The sequence below is a fragment of the Chiloscyllium plagiosum genome, unplaced genomic scaffold, assembly GCF_037043375.1.
Source record: "Chiloscyllium plagiosum isolate Xiang-an unplaced genomic scaffold, Cpla_swu_hap1 HiC_scaffold_1, whole genome shotgun sequence".
NCBI classification, from domain to species: domain Eukaryota; kingdom Metazoa; phylum Chordata; class Chondrichthyes; order Orectolobiformes; family Hemiscylliidae; genus Chiloscyllium; species Chiloscyllium plagiosum.
The window spans coordinates 143,769,119-143,789,766 of record NW_028270139.1 but is presented as its reverse complement, the minus strand read 5'-3'; the positions used below and the strand labels follow the sequence as shown (position 1 = coordinate 143,789,766).

General features: G+C 41.8%; 1 protein-coding gene across 7 annotated transcripts in view; it reads left to right on the top strand.

The window, feature by feature from the left end:
* Window positions 1-20,648, top strand: part of ptpra (protein tyrosine phosphatase receptor type A) — a 313,384-nt gene that overhangs the window by 204,919 nt on the left and 87,817 nt on the right. For 5 of the 7 annotated variants that reach the window (XM_043700933.2, XM_043700779.2, XM_043701093.2 and 2 more), the window contains 2 exons: window positions 3,979-4,107; window positions 6,976-7,142. In XM_043700933.2, coding sequence (XP_043556868.1) covers window positions 3,979-4,107; window positions 6,976-7,142 — 296 coding nt within the window. The remainder of the gene's footprint in view (window positions 1-3,978; window positions 4,108-6,975; window positions 7,143-20,648) is intronic. The other 2 variants (XM_043701012.2, XM_087991448.1) reach the window with 1 other exon arrangement.

Below are 20,648 nucleotides of genomic sequence, written 5' to 3'. Positions count from 1 at the left end.
GAGGGGGAGCAGCCCGAAGTCGTGGTCCATATTGGCACCAACGACATAGGTAGGAGGAGTGCCGAGGATGTTAGACAGGCTTTCAGGGAGCTAGGTTGGAAGCTCAGAGTTAGAACAAACAGAGTTGTTGTCTCTGGTTTGTTACCCGTGCCACGTGATAGAGATTCGAGGAATAGGGAAAGAGAACACTTAAATGCGTGGCTACAGGGATGGTGCAGGAGGGAGGGATTCCGGTTTTTGGATAACTGGGGTTCTTTCTGGGGACGGTGGGACCTCTATAAACAGGATGGTCTACACCTGAACCTGAGGGGCACCAGTATCCTTGGGGGGAGGTTTGCTAGTGCTCTTGGGGGGGGTTTAAACTAACTCTGCAGGGGCATGGGAACCCAGATTGTAGCTTCAGGGTGCAGGGCCTGGAGTGTAGGGAGGTTAGGAACATGGCATCAATTTCCAAGGAGGGTGCCTGTAAACAGGAAAGTGGCTTGAAGTGTGTATACTTCAATGCAAGAAGTATACGAAATAAGGTAGGTGAACTTGCAGCGTGGGTTGATACCTGGGACTTCGATGTTGTGGCTATTACGGAGACATGGCTAGAACAGGGACAGGATTGGCTGTTGCAGGTTCCAGGATTTAAATGTTTTAGTAGGGTCAGAGGTGGGGGTAAAAGAGGGGGAGGTGTGGCATTGCTTGTCAAAGATAGTATTACAGTGGTGGAAAGGACGATGGATGAGGACTTGCCACCTGAGGTAGTTTGGGCTGAGGTTAGGAATAGGAAAGGTGAGGTCACCCTGTTAGGAGTCTTTTACAGGCCTCCTAATAGTCCTAGAATCATTGAAGAAAGGATAGGGAAGGTGATTCAGGAGATGAGTGACAGTAATAGGGTGGTTGTTATGGGGGACTTTAACTTTCCTGATATTGATTGGGAAAGCTATAGCTCAAGTTCGTTAGATGGGTCAGTGTTTGTTCAATGTGTGCAGGAGAGTTTCCTGACACAATATGTAGACAGGCCAACAAGAGGTGAGGCCATACTGGATTTGGTTCTGGGGAACGAACCAGGCCAGGTGTTAGAATTAGAGGTAGGTGAACACTTTGGGGATAGTGACCATAATTCGGTGATTTTTACTCTCGTGATGGAGAGGGATAAGTGTGTACTACAGGGCAAGAGTTATAGCTGGGGTCAGGGAAATTATGATGCGGTGAGGCATGACTTAGGATGTGTGGCTTGGAAAAGTAGACTCCAAGGCAAGAGTGTAAATGATATGTGGAGCTTGTACAAGGAGCAACTATTGAGTGTCCTTGATAATTATGTACCTGTCAGGCAGGGAGGAAAGGGTCGTGTGAGGGAGCCGTGGTTTAATAAGGAATTGGAATCCCTTGTTAAATGGAAGAGGGTGGCCTATCTCAAGATGAGACGTGAAGGTTCAATTGGGGCGATTGAGAGTTATAGGGTAGCCAGGAAGGACCTGAAGAGAGAGCTAAGAGCAGCAAGGAGGGGACATGAAAGGTCCTTAGTCGGTAGGATTAGGGAAAACCCGAAGGCTTTCTATAGGTATGTTAGGAATAAAAGAATGACTAGTGTAGGAATAGGTCCAGTCAAGGATAGTAGTGGGAAGTTGCGTGTGGAGGCGGAAGAGATTGGGGAGACACTGAATGAATACTTTTCTTCAGTATTTACTCAGGAACAGGGCATTGTCGTCGATGCGAATACTGAGTCACAAATAAGTAGAATGGATGGCTTTGAGGTATGTAGAGAAGAGGTGTTGGAAATCCTGGAAAAGGTGAAAATAGATAAGTCCCCTGGGCCTGATGGCATTTATCCTAGGATTCTCTGGGAAGAAAGGGAGGAGATTGCAGAGCCATTGGCCTTGATTTTTATGTCCTCTTTGTCTACAGGAGTAGTGCCAGAAGACTGGAGGATAGCAAATGTGGTTCCCTTGTTCAAAAAGGGGAGTAGGGATAACCCTAGTAACTATAGGCCGGTGAGTCTCACTTCTGTTGTGGGCAAAGTCTTAGAGAGAATTGTAAGGGATAGGATTTATGCACATCTGGATAGGAATAATGTGATCAAGGATAGTCAGCATGGTTTTGTGAAGGGCAGGTCGTGCCTCACAAACCTTATTGAATTCTTTGAAAAGGTGACGAAGGAGGTTGATGAGAGGAAAGCGGTAGATGTGGTATATATGGATTTTAGTAAGGCGTTTCATAAGGTTCCCCATGGTAGGCTACTGCAGAAAATACGGAGATATGGCATTGAGGGTGAGTTGGAGGTTTGGATTAGGAATTGGCTGGATGGAAGAAGACAGAGGGTAGTAGTTGATGGCAAAGTTTCTTCATGGAGTGCCGTCACTAGCGGTGTTCCGCAAGGATCTGTTCTGGGACCATTGCTGTTTGTCATTTTTATAAATGACCTGGAAGAGGGGTTAGAAGGTTGGGTGAGCAAGTTTGCGGATGATACGAAAGTCGGAGGAGTTGTTGACAGTGAGGAAGGATGTGGCAGGTTACAGCAGGATATAGTGAAGCTGCAGAGCTGGGCAGAAAGGTGGCAAATGGAATTCAATGTAGCTAAATGTGAGGTGATTCACTTTGGGAAGAATAACAATAAGATGGGGTACTGGGCAAATGGTCGGATACTTGGTAGTGTGGATGAGCAGAGGGATCTTGGTGTCCATGTACACAGATCTCTGAAAGTTGCCACCCAGGTAAATAGTGCGGTGAGGAAGGCATATGGCGTACTGGCTTTTATTGGTAGAGGAATTGAGTTCCGGAGTCCTGAGGGCATGATGCAGTTGTATAAGACTCTGGTGCGGCCGCATCTGGAATATTGTGTGCAGTTTTGGTCGCCATACTATAGGAAGGATGTGGAGGCACTGGAACGGGTGCAGAGGAGGTTTACCAGGATGTTGCCTGGTATGGAAGGAAGATCGTATGAGGAAAGACTGAGACACTTGGGGCTGTTTTCATTAGAGAAAAGAAGGTTTAGGGGTGACTTGATTGAGGTGTACAAGATGATTAGGGGGTTAGATAGGGTTGACAGTGTGAACCTTTTCCCGCGTATGGAGTCGGGTATTACAAGGGGGCATAGCTTTAAATTAAGGGGGGGTAGATATAGGACTGAAGTTAGGGGTAGGTTCTTCACTCAGCGAGTCGTAAGTTCATGGAATGCCCTGCCAGTAGCAGTGGTGGACTCTCCCTCTTTATGGGCATTTAAGCGGGCATTGGATAGGTATATGGAGGATAGTGGGTTAGTATAGGTTAGGTGGGCTTGGATCGGCGCAACATCGAGGGCCAAAGGGCCTGTACTGCGCTGTATTCTTCTATGTTCTATGTTCTATGTTCTAAATACCCTATTTAAAAGCACTAATCAAAGAAAAAATGTTCCAAAATTGATGCTAGCCTTTATGATTTTTCATAATTACCTGTTTTCACCTTTCTCACTGGACATGTCAGTTCCATTGACAAAATCAAATCTCTAGACTTTGTCTTTAAGTGAGAGTTTCCACATTGAATACAATTGAGATATTCAAGTTGGCCGCATTCATGGCAGAATTTGACATCTATCATTAGAAATTAGTGATCAGAAATTGGGCCAACATTTCAGAAACACTGTTTGCATTTTTGCCCTCTCTTATCCAAGGAATATTTACATATTCTTATGTCTGTAATGCAGCAAAATACATAAAACTATTGAAAAAACTTTGCATAAGTGAATCTGGGTCTATTTAGTGCTGAAAGATGTGTCTCGAAGCCTAATTTGAAACTGCATTGTTTGGGCAATTCTCTTCTGAAAGAGTTGATTTTCATCGTTTTTCCCCCTGTACGAGCTCAGACTATAAATTGGAAATTATTAGACTTGATTGCAGTCACAACAGCACCAACCCCCCAGATTATATTCAGCTTTGATTAAAGTAATAATTACCGAGTATTTTTCTTCTGAAATCTAACAACTCAATGTCATAAATACTCTGATTTTTGTTTTAGTGCAAATGTGCCCAATACTGGCCAGACCAGGGTTGTTGGACATATGGGAACATCCGAGTGTCTGTGGAAGACATGATGGTACTAGTGGACTACACCATTCGCAAGTTCTGTATTCAGCAAGTAAGTCTTGTAAGTTCGTTTGGTTCTGTTTCTAGATGTGAAAATACTCTTAAATTAGTTTTGACTTGTTTCACTTGACAACTGTGTTTTCAATGACTGGAAAGCATTTAAATGCTTATTAATCAGAATTATGTACAGAGTTCATGAAAAATTGAATTGATATAGAATGTTAGAATAATTCATTCTGGCCACCATTGATATCTTAACTGGCTGTTCCTTCATCTCATAGAACCATAGACCTCCTTCCCATCTGCAAGACTGTATTGATGAATCATGCCTGAGCTGGCTTTTTGAAGGTGCCATCCAAATTGTTTTTTCACTTCTGTGTCCTTTGCTCATAACAGTGCTAGTTTCCCCATCCCCCATCCTTTCATTTCTCAGTTTCTACTGGGTTTTTTTCACCATTGTTTACGATGGTGCATTTCAGATAGTAGTTTACAGTCTAAAAGCAAAAATAATCTCTAACCACCACCTGCTGTGTTTTGCCAGTTATTTTAAATCTGCAGTTATTTTACAATGTTCAGCATTTAATTTGCACAAGATGTTTGGAAATTTGGTATTTTCTGTTTCAATGGGAAGAGGATGCAGTTGCATTGTGACTGTTAGTGGACTAATAACTCCAGAAAAATACACTCAAAGCCACCTGTATCAGTAAAAGTGATTATGAAACTTGTTTTGGAAGCTGGAGATCTGAAATAAAAACAACGTGCTGGAAGAACTGAGCAGGTCTGACAGCATCTGCAGAGATAAGAAAGTTAATGTTTTGACTCTGATATGACTCCTTCAGAACCCACAGATTATTTTAGACTGGTCAATTAATACTTCACGGATGCATTAGTATCTTTTTAATGAAGGAAACTTGTTGTTTTATGTCACTTTGGCCCATATATCCCTCTGGTCTCCTAATTCACCCTTAACTGCCCTCTGAAGTAATCAAACAAGTCATTTGCTAGAGGAAGGTAGCCCACAAACACCACCTTTAGCCAACTAGAGAAGAAAATTCCGACCTGGGGAGAAAAGAGGTGCCAAGAATGAAATTTCAAAATTGAATGCAGATTTTAGGAGTATTTGAGAACCTAAACAATATGCACTATTTTTAAAGTCACATCAAAGATACAGCCTTGATAAGTTGCAAAATAGGTGTCTTATACAACATATAATTGAACAAAAGTAATTTTATGCCAGACTATCAATTCAGGATAAAGCATGATACTGGGGTGGCACAGTGGCTCACTGGTTAGCACTGCTGCCTCACAGTGCCAGGGACCCGGGTTGATTCCAGCCTCAGAACGTATGGAGTTCGCACATTCTCCAGCATCTGTGTAGGTTTCCTCTGGGTGCTCCGGTTTCCTCCCACAGTCCAAAGGTGTGCAGATTTGGTGAATTGGCAGTGCTAAATTGCCCATAGTGTTCAGGGATGTGTAGGTTGGGTGCAATTGGTATGGGGAAATGGGTCTGGGTGGGTTACTCTTTGGAAGCTTGGTGTGGATTTGATGGACTGAAGGGCCTGTTTCTACATTGTAGGGATTCTATACCAAAAAGGTGTATGTTGAAAGGAAAATATAGCAATAGCTTCTTTACTCAAAGAATGATCAGCACTTAAAGCTGTGTCTCTCGGTAGAAGATTAGGGACAAAAGATTTACAATCTTTTGAAGAGTCAAGTGCTTAGTTTTTTAAATCAGAAATTCTAGATGTATGAGTTGAAATGGGCCGAATAGTTCCTGTAATTGGAAATCTCATAGTTGAAGTGTGACACAGCAAAAGTTATTACTGTAAATAAAAGTTCATGGTATAGGAGTTATATATAAAATTGAAGCTTGGGTAGCTGACAGGAAAATTGGCATAATTATTTCATTTTCTAGTTGGCAAGAAATAATGAGTGGTGTACCACAGGGATAGGGCTTCTAAACCTCTTAGAGTTTATATAAATGACTTAGATGAAGAGACTGAAGATACGTTTACCAAAATTTGTTCTTGCGACAAAGATAGGTAGGAACTTTTTGGTGGTAAAGATAAAGCATGTAACCTATGGCTGGAGAGTGGGACTAGCTGGCTAGCTCTTCAGGGGGTTGGTACATACACAATGGGTCAACTGACCTCCTGTAAAGTTTTATGGTTCTAGATATGGGAGATTGTGAAGTTCTGAGGGACCTGAGTCTTCATGTATGAATCACAAAAGATTAGTATAAAACTAGAGCAATTATGAAAGCTAAAAAAAAGTTCTTATTAAATGCAGGGGGAATTGAATCATACTAGGAAGGTTATTCGGTTATACAGAGCACTGGTCAGACCACACGAATTGGAAAAGTTTAGAAGAATATGGGCCAAACACATGCAAGTGGGACCAGTTGCGTTTGGGAAACCTGGTTGACACTGACAAGTTGGACCCAAAGATCAGTTTCTGTGCTGTGTGACTCTACGACTCTGTAACATCTGGAGTGCTGTGCAATGTCTTGGTCTCCTTAATTAAAAGAGGATAGAAATATGTTGAAATCAATTCAGAGAAAAGTTTACAAGACAAGTATCTAGAATGGGCAAGCTGTCTTATAAGGAAAGGTTGGACAGGCTAGATTTGTATCAAGAGTTAGAGGTAACTTGTTGAAACGAACAAGATCTTCAGTGGCTTTGGAACTCAGTTTTCCTCAATAAAGGTGTCGGATGGAGAGCCTTTAAATATTTTTAAGGCAAAGGTCGATGGGGATGAAAAGTTTATTGGAGCTATTCAGAATGTGGAACAATCAAATCAGCCATGATCATACTGGATGATGGAGCAGGCTCAAGGAGTCCAGTAGCCTACTCATGCTCCTAAATCATATGTTCTGTCTTGTGTACTTTGCTAACATTCAGCAATTTATTTTAACCTTCCATCTCTGTAGGTAGGAGATGTAATGAATAAGAAGCCTCAGCGATTGGTTACTCAGTTCCATTTTACCAGTTGGCCTGACTTTGGAGTTCCATTTACCCCAATTGGTATGCTAAAATTTCTAAAGAAGGTGAAGACCTGTAACCCATCCTTTGCGGGTGCCATAGTTGTACATTGCAGGTCAGTATGTTTTAAATTGGTGTTCAGTCGATTTCTGTTTTGACAGTTGGAAAAGGATTCACAATTGCTTAAACCTTACTTCTTTCACTTGTTGCGTGGCAGTGGAGTAAGGGTGGAGAGAAGGAAAAGGTGATGAGTTTTGTGCACAAATGCAAGTAATGTAAGAAATGAAGCTAATTTGAAAAAAAAGAAATAAAGACTTGCATTGAAATGGCATTTTCACTACTAATGGAAGTTTCAAAGTGCTTTACAGACAATTAATGACTTTTTGAAGTATTGTAATGTAGGAAATATGACATCGATGTGCACACACCATCAACAACTCTCTCAGACAGCATGGTGATGGTGACCAAATAATCTATTACCCTGCTTCCTTTTGAAACTGTCCTCAAGATCTTTTCCATCTATCATCCATGAGAGGCCATACAGGGTTTTGGTATAATGTCTCACTTGAAAGATGACCCTTTCAAGCAGTGCAGCACTCTCTTAGTACTGCACTGGACTGTCAGTCTTGATGTTTGTGTTTGAGCCTTGAGTGGGATTTGAACCAGTAACTTTGTGAGTCAAAGACTATTACCTGAGGCACTGCTGATGCTCATCAGTTGGAAATAAAAATTTAGCCTGAAGGCTGTGATGTAACCATGTATCGTGCAGGGAGGTTGTGGCATAGTGGTGGTGAACGTGCTGGGATAGTGGGAATGTCACTGGACTAGTAACCAGACACCCAGATTAGTCTTTGGGGGCACAAGTTCAAACTCCACCTTGGCAGCTGGTGTAAATTAAAATAAATTAATCATAAGCAAAACTTACTCTCAGTATTGGTGACCATGAAATCACCTTTAATTGCCATAAAAACCCATTTGGCTCATTCATGCCCTTCAGAGAAGGAAATGCACTGTCATTATCTGAATTGACTTTCATGTAATTCCAGACCTACAGCAATATGGTTGACTTTCAAGTGCCCTCTGCCACTTAGTTATACCCAGTTGATGCAAACTCAAAATGGAACACCATCAGATGGGCCGTATTCGCTGGCCTAGGCACCAGGAACAACAACTATACACCCAGCTTACTAACATCTGAAGGATTGTGCCAAAATTGGGAAGGCTGTTCCACAGACTGGTCGAGTTATATCTCAGAGACACACCTTACAGACAATGATCAGATACCCCTGGATAAGTCCTGTCCCACCAGTAGGATAGAGTCACCCAAGGTAACAGAATTGTGGAGGCTGGTACAATTGCAACATTTAAAAGACATTTGGATGGGTATATGAATGGGAAGGGTTTGGAGGGATATGGGCTGGGTGCTGGCAGATTGGACTAGATTGGGTTGGGATGTCTGGTTGGCATGGACGAATTGACCGAAGGGTCTGTTTCCATGCTGTACATTTTAAGACTCTAAGTCATGTACAGTAGTTGGGAAGGAAGTTCTATGGGAGAACCTCAAATTATATGCTGCATCCACGAACCTCATGGTTTCAAATCAAATATGGACAAAGTATCTTGCCAACTACAATCTTCTCTACCCCCTCAACTCCCAATCCCAACGCACCTTTGTCCAAAGAAGAGAGATTGGCAAACTTGGCTGTCTATGCTGTCTAGAATTTCAAAATTTGGAGATGCATATGTAAATCAGTTTTTGAGCAAAGTACAATGTAACTCTGCAGAGTAACTTGCAGAGTTACATTGTACTTTGCTCAAAAACTGCATGCATACATGTAGAACTCTGAGCTCAAAAACTACATGAGTTTATGTAAAACTGTTATCTCACTTTCTAGATTCTAATCTATCAAAACATCATGGCATAGACAGCGAACACAGGGGGCCAACACCTTCAACATATTGTCTAGCTATCACCATTGTTCACAGCTAACCCGAGAATGCAACTTTAAAAAAAAGGTTTTGTGATTTACACATGAAAGAAGTGAAACTATCACTGTATTCTAACAGATGAAAGGCTTACCAGACAATCAATTTTTCAATGTATAATTTCAGTTACATTACACTATAAATTTTTGCTATAAATTCTGTGTTACGATCGAGCCCTCCACTATCAGCTGATGAAGGAGCATCGCTCCGAAAGCTAGTGGGGTACCAATTAAACCTGTTGGACTATAACCTGGTGTTGTGATTTTTAACTTAGAATTTCAAAGGTAGCCATAATGTGGAGGTGCCAGTGTTGGACAGGGGTGGACAAAGTTAAAAATCACACAATACTAGATTATAGTCCAATTAGTTTGTTTGGAAGTATAAGCTTTCAAAGTGCTGCACCTTCATCAGGTAGCTACCTGACAAAAGAGCGGTGCTCCAAACGCTTGTACATCCAAATAAACCTGTTGGACTATAACCTGGTGTTGTGTGATATTTAGAATTTCAAAGAATGAGAGGTGATCTCATTAAAGCTTACAAAATAAAAGGATAGACATGGTAAATGTGGGTAAAATGTTTTCCTAGTTAGAGAATCTAGAACTAGAAGTCACAACTTAAAAATCTGAGGTGAGAAGAAATTATTTGGCACAGAAGGTTGTGAACCTTCAGAATTCTTGACTACAGAAGGCTGTGGAAGCTCACGTTTAAGTTAGAGGTTGAAGGATTACCACTGGCTACAGATTTGTGTTGACTAATAGGCATTAAAATGGTCAATCAACCATGATCATATTGAATGGCAAAAGAGGCTCAATGGACTGAATGGCCAATTCAAGTTCCTATGTTCTTTGCTGATAAATCAGTCATCTCTATGTTGAGCAACAGTTGGATGATACATTGAAGGTTACAAAGGCATATAGAGTACTCTGAATCAAGGACTTCAATGTCCATCATCAAGAGTTGCTTGCTATCACTGCTACAAACAGAACTGGTCAAGTCCTTTTGTTTTATTTGTTTGTGGGATGTTGTCATTTATTGTCCATCGCAATTGTCCCTGAAAAGCTGGTGATGATCTGCCTGATTAAAATGCTGGTGTCCATTTGGTGTACATCCTCCTACAGTGGGTTTAGGGTCTTTCCGGATTTTAAAACAGCATTGGAGGAACACTGATTTGCTTTCCAGTCAGGATGGAGAAGATCTTGCACGTGGTGCTGCTTGTCATTGCCCTTCAGATGGTCATAGTTGTGGGTCTGACTTTGCCTCATTGAGTTTCTGCCATGCATCTTGAGGATGGTATATATTGCTGCTATTGTGCTTTGCTATTGGAGGGGCTAAACACATGTAGATGTGTTATCACTGAAGTTGGCTAGTTTGTCCTGGACAGTGTCAGTCTTTTTGAGTGTTGTTGGAACTGCACTCATCCAAGCCAGTGAGGACGTAATCTATCATGCTCCTGTCATACACTTTGGTGTACAGGCTTTATTGACTAAATTGTCAATGTTCTGGGATACCATTGATAAGGCCATAAGAAGTAGGAACGGGAGTGGGCCGTTTGACTTCTTAAGCCTGTTCCATCATTCAGTAAGATCATAGCTGATCTGACATTCCTCAAGTCCACATTTCTGCCTTTTCCCCTTAACCCTTAATTCCCTGACTGATCAAGAATCTGTCTACCTCAACTTAAATTAGGGGCGGCACAATGGTTAGCACTGCTGCCTCACAGCGCCAGAGAACCGGGTTCAGTTCTCGCCTCAGGCAACTGTCTGCGTGGAGTTTGCACATTCTCCCCGTGTCTGCGTGGGTTTCCTCCCACAGTCCAAAAATGTGCAGGTTAGGTGAATTGGCCATGCTAAATTGTCTATAGTGTTAGGTGAAGGCGTAAATGTAGGAGAATGGGTCTGGGTGGGTTGCGCTTCGGCGGGTTAGTGTGGACTTGTTGGGCCGCAGGGCCTGTTTCCACGCTGTAAGTGATCTAATCTATATAAAGAAAAAGTGGGCAGCATGGTGGCACAGTGGTTAGCACTGCTTATCTCACAGCGCCAGAGACCTGGGTTCAATTCCCGCCTCAGCCGACTCTCTGTGAGGAGTTTGCACGTTCTCCTGGTGTCTGCGTGGGTTTCCTCCGGGTGCTCCGGTTTCCTCCCACAATCCAAAAATGTGCAGGTTAGGTGAATTGGCCATGCTAAATTGCCCGTAGTGTTAGGTGAAGGGGTAAATGTAGGAGAATGGGTCTGGATGGGTTGTGCTTCGGCGGGTCGGTATAGACTTGTTGGGCCGAAGGGCCTGTTTCCACACTGTAAGTAATCTAATCTAATCTTAAATACACAGGAAGATGCTACCTCCACAACTCCTCTAGCAAAATTTCCAAAGGCATTCAATTTTCTGAGAGAAGACATTCCTCCTCATTTTGATCTAAATTGGCAGTCTAAATTCATGAAACTATGCCCTTTAGTCTTAGATTCTCCCATGAGGGGAAATATCCTTTTGGCATTTACCTGTTGAGCCCTTTTGGAATCCTAAACAAACTTGTACCAACCATAACAATGTTGTGGCTTCCAAAGCGCATCAGAATCGAGGAATTCTGAGGCAAGTAACTGACCACCTGTCTCTCCAATGTTTATTGACCATCTCCAAAGTTTAAGTCAGGAGTGTGATAGAATAGTGCTCATTTGTTTGGATGAGTGGAACCAACAACTCTTAAGGACCTCATCAAAATAGAGTACAATAAATTCCAATTGATTGGTACCTATTTCAGCAGTTTAAGGATTCACTCCCTCAAGCACCACATAGCAAAACAATGTGTGTCATATGTAAGTTGAACTGCAGCAGTCCACCAAGCGATTGGCACTCTCCACACCTACAGCTTCTACTACCCGAGGCCTTCCAGGTGATAGATGCATAGAGCACTACTATCTGTAAGCTCTCTCCAAACCACACAACACCTTGACAGGGACCATATTACCATTCTCTCTCTCTTCTCTTCTGGATCTCCCTACCCCTTACACTGACGGTGTACCTAAGCCACATGGATGGCAATGCATCAAGAGTTGAGCTCCCCCCATCTTCTCGAGGACAATTATGTACCAGCATCCATGCTGACCTAATTGGCGTTATCTGTATCCTGTGAAAGAATGTGGCTACAAGCTGGACAACACTGGGAATCACAGTTTATATGATTTTTGAAAAGGAGGAAAATAACAGTATATCTAAGAGACAATTGTAGCAGTATAAAAGAAGAATTTCAACAAGTGTAGAGCCAAGGAATAGTATAAGTAAAAGACTCTGGTATAAATTTCTTTAAATGTTGAATTGATGAGATGGGGAAATGCTTAAAGAAGAAGTTCAAATAAGCACATAGCAGAAGCAATTTTGTTATAAAAGGTTGTTTTAATTTTCATGTAGGCAGGGTGAAACACATCACTTTGGTAAGATTTGCAAAGAACTTCTGTAATATGTTTATGGCAGTTTCTTAGGTCATTCCAATGGTATTTAAAGAGTGGGCCAGAACATTTTGGAAAGAATGGTATATACAGAATGGTAAAAAGATAGCAAAGATATTTGTAGGACTATTAGCATTTTGAAGGTAATAGAAATTGTACAGATGTTGTGTTGAATGTGGAGGCCTTTGAGTTGGAAGCTGGAAGCATAAGGAATCCTCTAATGGTTCTGTGACAGGTTATGAGAAAGTTTGATGAAGTTTGGCTTATGTTCATTGGAGTTTCAAAGAATGAGAGGAGACCTGTTGAAATGCAAGATTGTTTGGGGACTTGACAGGGTTGATGCAGAGAGGTTATTTCCTCTTGTGGGAGATTCTAGGACAGTGGACAATCTCAGAAGAATTAGTTGTCCATTTAAGAGAGAAATGAGAAATTTCTTCACTTAAAGAGCAGTGAATCTGTGAAATTCTTTACTTCAGAGGCTGGGTCAAACCATTTTTTACTTTATATTCCAATTCACAAATGGGTCAAGCATTCTTTCAGAGCTGCAAAATGCGCAGTCTATCTCAGCTTAGACTGAAAAGGCAAAGTGGTTGGGAAACAGTTCAACAGATCAAAAAAGTTGTTTCACACTGCTCTTATTCAAAGGCTACACAAGTGATATTTTTCATCAGTAGGATGCTATCATTAATCCAAAAAGACTTTCTGCTTACCATACAATTGAGAAGCATTATGAATTTTGTTGCTGAGGCAAGGCCAGAAATATAGGCCATACATTCCAGGGATTATCTGATTAAATCAAATACACATTTGTTCAGTTGTTCATAATAACCATAATACAACTCTACGTCAGTACCACTTGCAAAGCCCAGAATAAAATGTTTCCTCTTAAATGTGATTGGGCAACACTTCCTAAGTATCCACAAGTGTTCTAATAGTACACTGACAGTCAATTTAAGGTAATCAGTCAAGTTGGTGACGTGATTCATTTGATCTTGCTAGAAACTGCATGGAGGGACTCATTCCCTGAAAATGAAAGAAATGTTTTCCTGCTTTGTGTTGTTTTTCCATTATTTAAGAACTTAATCATACCTGGTACTTTTTCCACAATAGTCAGAGTCAATTTACCAACTAAACGGTGCTCACTTTCTTCAGTATAAGTAGGGAGATTGATGGTGAATTGGTCTGGGCAGGAGGGTTGATGCAGACTTGATGTGCCAAATGGTGTCTTTCTGCACTGTAGGGATTATATGATTCTTAGTAATGATTATTTGAAATTTAGCATTCTTGTGTTGTCCAGTCTATTTCCAGCAATATTAAAAATCTTCCTCTTGTTCCAGACTGGTCTGGCCTCGCATACTAGCACTTTTATCATCTGGGAGAAGGATAAATTGCCATTACAGTGATTAGTACCCATTAAAGGTGGCTTCCCACTTCCCATGACCACAGTGCATGTCTCTTCTTTTCTGAGCTTCTCCAACCATAAGCATTGGAGAGAGCTTGGAACACAGGAAAGCGTTCTTGAGTTTGCAGAAAACAAGCTCACTGTAATTTTGATGAAATAGGATGGACTACTGTTTTTTAACAAGAATGGAAGGTACCATTTTTATGATCAATTGTGGGAATGAGAGCTTGTCAAGAGACCACTGCATATTTTTCTCCTTTCTCCAGCCTCAGATTTGCATATTTATGGTCTGGAATAAGATGGAAGTCTCTCTTGTATAGCACCTACTGACTTCTCATGCTTGACTTTATGCGACTTTTGCATTACCAGTGGGAATCATGTTCAAGCCATTCTTCCTAATTTATATTCTGAGAAGTATATCTTGATTTCAATATTCCTCTTTTATATGCAATATAACCATCACTACACTTAAAAATCTGATTTGTGGATATTACATGGTTTATACCGTGGAGTTTTCAGTGGAGTTCTTCTAATTCATTCGTGGAATGTAAGCATTGCTGGCTGTTGGCCAGCATTTATTGCCCATCCCTAGTTGCCCTTGAAAAGGTTCTGATGAGCTGTCTTCTTGATGCACTGCAGTCCACATGCTCTAAGTTGACCCACAATGCCCTTATGAGGAATTCCAAGATTTTGTCTCAATGATAGTAAAGAAAAGGCGATATATTTCCAAGTCATGATGGTGAGCGGCTTGGAGGGGAACTTGTAGCTGATGGTATTCCTGTGTATCTGCTGCGCTTGTCCTTTCAAAGGGCAGTGGTAATGGGTTTGGAAAGTGCTGTTTAAGGATCTTTGGTGAATTTCTACAGTGCATATTGTAGATAGTACAGCAGATCAGGCAGCATCCAAGTAGATAGTACACATTGCTGCTGAGTTTTCGTGGTAGAGGGAGTAAATGCTTCCAAGCATTAACCTATTGATACATCTAATTTGGAAACTTAACCAGTACTTTTTTGTCAGGAGAATTTTGTTCAGTAATTTTTCATATTGTTGCACAGGCTATAACTGCCATCTTGTGGAACATCAAGATATTACGTACTTCATTTAAATATTTAATCAAGGTTTGGTTTGAAAAGAAAATGAAGCATCTGAAAACCATTGTCATTTCCTGCTTTGTAATCTCGAATTCCTTCAAGGATCTGCATTTTGCGCCACTCTTATTTCTCATGTATATACAGCATTTAACAAGGGATAGAAACTAGACCTCCTACCCCTTGAATAAGATTAGGATTGGACCTTTTTCAGTTGTCTCTGAAGATGACCTAAAATAGATGTTAATCCTTTATTCACATCGTTAAGGGAATCAACAGTAATGAGAAATTGACATTGAAAAGTTGAACAGGTGATAGTCCCATTCATGATTTTTAAAAATTCTTTTAAAGTTTGTCTTTCCATAAAGCTGAAAAGCATGTGAATTCCATTTCCATAATCATGAGGTTTTTTTTGACTTGCTTTGCCTTACCTAGTGCAATACCTCTTTGGACTTCAAGCTGCCTGCTGTTAAAAGCAAGTAACTCAACAGCCATATTGTTCAAATAAATGTGGGTACATAAAAACATGATATAAAGTGCGGATTGCACTCAGTTTCCAGGTACCTTCAGGTTGATACTTCTTTAATTGAGTCAAGGAATGTGGGCTGTTGCTGCCCATCCCTAATTGATCTTGGAAAAAGTGGTGGTGAGCTGTTGCTAAGAACTGCTGTAGTCCATTTGGTGTAGGTACATTCACAATGAGATGTAGGAGCAGAAGAAGCCCATTGAGTCTGCTTTACCATTCAGCAAGATTATGACTGATCTGATAATCCTCAACTCCACTTTCCTGCCATTTCCCTTACTTGTTAAAAATGTCTGTCTCAACCTAGAATATACTGAATGACAAAACCTCGACAGCTCTCTATGGTAAAGAATTCAATGGATTCACAACCATCTGAGAGAAGAAACTCCTCCTCATCACTAACTTACATATGCGACTTCTTATTCTGAGAGTATGCCCTTAAGCCCTAGATTCTCCCACAAAGGGGATCAGCCTCTCCATATCTATTCTGTCAAGTCTCTTAAGGATCTTGTATCCTTAAATAAGGTCAACTCTGATTTGCCTAAATTCCAACGAGTACAGCCTGAATCTGCTCACCCTCTCCTCATAAGTCAATGCCTTCATACCTGGTATCCGCCAAAAGTCTCAACACTAGGTTGTAGTCCATCAGGTTTATTGAAATCACAAGCTTACGGAGCACTGCATTTTCATCAGGTGAAGTCCTGTTCATATACCCATTCAGATGGATTTTTAATGTTGTGATTGTACCAGCCTCCACCACTTCCTCTGGCAGCTCATTCCATTATCTGTGCACCATCATCTGCATGAAAAAGTAGCCTCTAAGGTCCATTTTATATCGTTTCCCCTCTCACCTTAAACCTATGCCCTCTAGTTCTGGACTGCCCCCACTCTGGGAAAAACATTTTGCCCATTTACCCTATCCTTGCCCCTCATGATTTTATAAGCTTGTATAAGGTCACCCCTCCACTCCAGGGAAAATATCCCCGGTCTATTCAGCTTCTCTCCATAGCTCAAACCCTCCAACTGTGGCAGAAAGTGAGGACTGCAGATGCTGGAGATCAGAGTCGAGGCACTGGAAAAGCACAGCAGGTCAGGCAGCTTCCGAGAAACAGGAGAATTGACATTTTGGGCATAAGCCCTTCATTAGGATTGCAGGGAGACCAGGATTGCATGCAATATTCCAATAGTGGCCTAAGCAATGTCTTATACAGTTGCAACATGACCTCCCAACGTCTATACTCCGTGCATTGACCAATAAAGGCAAGCATACCAAACGTCGCCTTCACTATCCTGTCTACATGTAACTCTACTTTCAAGGAACTATGAACCTGCGCTCCAAGGTCTCTGTTGAGTAAGTGAAGAGGAAAAAGATTTGTGAAGACAGATGGAGGTCCTTTAAGGTCAAAAACAGGGGATGTTTTAAAGAGGAACAAAGTGATCAATTAAATACACACTCTGCCTTTACAATGGCTCGGTGTCCCAAAAATGTTGGAGAACACTGAGCCAAATAATAGGGAGGAATTGAAGGAAATCAATATTACTAGGAAAATACTATTGGGAAAATTGATTGGATTAAATGCTGATAATCCACCAGCCCCTGATATTGGACATCCTTGATTACTTAAAGAAAGTGATCCTAGAAATAATTGATTCACTGGTGGTCATTTTTTCAAGATTTTATGGATTGGAGCGAAACTAATGTAACCCCAATAATTTAAAAAAGGAGGTAGAGAAGAAACAAGGAATTATCCACCATTTAACTTTATATTGGAAATGGGGAAATATCTACACAGACTGTAGGCCTTTGACAAGGTTCTACATGGTAGACTGGTTTGTAAGATTAGATCACATGGGATCCAGGGAGAACTAGCCAGTAGGATACAAAATTGGCTTGACAGTGAAAACAGAGAGGTTGATAGGGGTTGTTGTTCAGAGTGGAGGCATGTGACCAGCAGTGTGCTGCGAGGGTCCAGCGTTGTTTGTCATTTATATAAATGATTTAGATGAGATTATAGAAAGAATGGTTGGTAAGTTTGCGAATGACACCAAAATTGGTGATATAGTGGACAGTGAAGAAGATTATTTTAAGAGTACAATGGAATTTTGATTAACTGGAAGTAGACTGAAGAATAACAGAGTTTAACTCCAATAGGTCTAAGGTGTTGGTGGGTCAAATCAGGGCAGGACTTAAACGGTTAGTGGTAGGGCTCTGAGGAGTATTATCAACAAAAAGACCTGCAGTGCAGATACATAGATCCTTGAAAGTGTGTCACAGATAGACAAGGTGGTGAAAAAGGTGTTTGGCACGCTTGCCTTCATCAGTCAGAGCATTGAGTACAAGAGTTGGGATGTCATGTTACAGCTTACAAGACATTGGTAAGGACATATTTGGAGTACTGTGTACAATTCAGGTTGCCCTGCTATAGGAAAGATTTTATTAAACTGGAAAGGGTGCAAACAAAATTTGCAAGGGTGTTACTGAGACTGGAGAGTTTAAGTTGTCAGAAGAGACTGAATAGGCTGGGACTGTTTTTTTCCCGTGGAGCATAGAAGCTGAGGGGTGACAATAGACAATAGGTGCAGGAGTAGGCCATTCAGCCCTTTGAGCCTGCACCGCCATTCAATATGATCATGGCTGATCATTCCTAATCAGTATCCTCTTCCTACCTTATCTCCATAACCCTTGATTCCACTATCTTTGAGCGCTCTATCCAATGCTTTCTTAAATGAATCCAGAGACTGGGCCTCCACTGCCCTCTGGGGCAGAGCATTCCACACAGCCACCACTCTCTGGGTGAAGAAGTTTCTCCTCATCTCTGTCCTAAATGGTCTACCCCGTATTTTTAAGCTGTATCCTCTGGTTCGTCACTCACCCATCAGTGGAAACATGTTTCCTGCTGCCAGAGTGTCCAATCCTTTCATAATCTTATGTCTCAATCAGATCCCGTGGGCGGCACGGTGGCACAGTGGTTAGCACTGCTGCCTCACAGCGCCAGAGACCCGGGTTCAATTCCCGCCTCAGGCGACTGACTGTGTGGAGTTTGCACGTTCCCCCCTTGTCTGCGTGGGTTTCCTCCGGGTGCTCCAGTTTCCTCCCACAATCACAAAGATGTGCAGGGTCAGGTGAATTGGCCATACTAAATTGCCCGTAGTGTTAGGTAAGGGGTAAATGTATGGGTGGGTTTCGCTTCGGCGGGTCGGTGTGGACTTGTTGGGCCGAAGGGCCTGTTTCCACACTGTAATCTAATCTAATCTAATCTAATCCCCACTCAATCTTCTAAACTGAAGGGTATACAAGCCCAGTCGCTTCAGTCTTTTAGTGTAAGGTAATCCAGCCATTCCAGGAATTGACCTCGTGAACCTACGCTGCACTCCCTCAATAGCCAGAATGTTTTTCCTCAAATTTGGAGACCAGAACTGCACACAGTACTCCAGGTGTGGTCTCACCAGGGCCCTGTACAGAAGCACCTCTTTGCTTCTATACTCAATTCCTCTTGTTATGAAGGCCAGCATGCTATTAGCCTTCTTCACTACCTGCTGTACCTGCATGTTTGCCTTCATTGACTGGTGTACAAGAACACCCAGATCTCTCTGTACTGCCCCTTTACCTAAATTGATTCCATTGAGGTAGTAATCTGCCTTCCTGTTCTTGCCACCAAAGTGGATATCCATACATTTATCCACATTAAACTGCATCTGCCATGCATCTGCCCGCTCACCTAACTTGTCCAGGTCAACCTGTAATCTCCTAACATCCTCATCACATTTCACCCTGCCACCCAGCTTAGTATCATCAGCAAATTTGCTAATGTTATTGCTGATACCATCTTCTATATCATTAACATATATTGGAAAAAGCTGCGGTCCCAGCACGGATTCCTGCGGTACCCCACTGGTCACTGCCGGCCATTCCGAAATGGAGCCATTTATCACTACCCTTTGTTTCCTATCAGCCAACCAATTTTCAATCCAATCTAGTACTTTGCCCCCAATACCATGCGCCCCACTTTTACTCACTAACCTCCTGTGTGGGACTTTATCAAAAGCTTTCTGAAAGTCCAGATACACTACATCTACTGGATATCCCTTGTCCATCTTCAGAGTTACGTCCTCAAAAAATTCAAGAAGATTAGTCAAGCATGATTTCCCCTTCATAAATCCATGCTGACTCTGTCCTATCCTGTTAGTACTATCCAGATGTGCCGTAATTTCATCCTTTATAATAGACTCCAGCATCTTTCCCACCACTGAGGTCAGACTAACTGGTCTATAATTTCCTGCTTTCTCTCTCCCACCTTTCTTAAAAAGTGATATAACATTAGCCACCCTCCAATCCTCAGGAACCGACCCCGAATCTATCGAACTCTGGAAAATAATCACCAACGCATCCACGATTTCCCGAGCCACCTCCTTCAGTACCCTGGGATGTAGACCATCAGGCCCTGGAGACTTATCAACCTTCAGACCTAACAGTCTCTCCAACACCAAATCCTGGCAAATATTAATTCCCTTAAATTCAGGTCCTTCAGCCACTGTTACCTCAGGGAGATTGCTTGTGTCTTCCCCAGTGAACACAGATCTGAAGTACCCATTTAATTCTTCTGCCATTTCTTTGTTCCCCGTAATATATTCCCCTGTTTCTGTCTTCAAGGGCCCAATTTTAGTCCTAACCATTTTTTTGTCTTGCACATACCTAAAAAAGCTTTTACTATCCTCCTTTATATTATTGGCCAGTTTACCTTCGTACCTCATTTTTCCTCTGCGTATTTCCTTCTTAGTAATCCTCTGTTACTCTTTAAAAGCTTCCCAGTCCTCCGTTTTCCCACTTATCTTTGCTATGTTATACTTTTTGTCTTTTAACTTTATATGTTTCTTAACTTCCCTCATCAGCGACGGCCGTCCATGCCTCCTCCTGGGATCTTTCTTCCTTTTAGGAATGAACTGATCCTGCAACTTCTGCATTATACACAGAAATATCCGTCATTGTTCCTCCACGGTCATCCCTGCTAAGGTATTGCACTTTTGAACTTTGGCCAGCTCCTCCCTCATAGCTCCACAGTTCCCTTTATTCAACAGAAGTACTGTCACTTCCGACTGTACCCTCTCTGTCTCAAATTGCAGATTGAAGCTTAATGTATTATGGTCACTACTTCCCAATGGCTCCTTCACTTCGAGGTCTCTGACC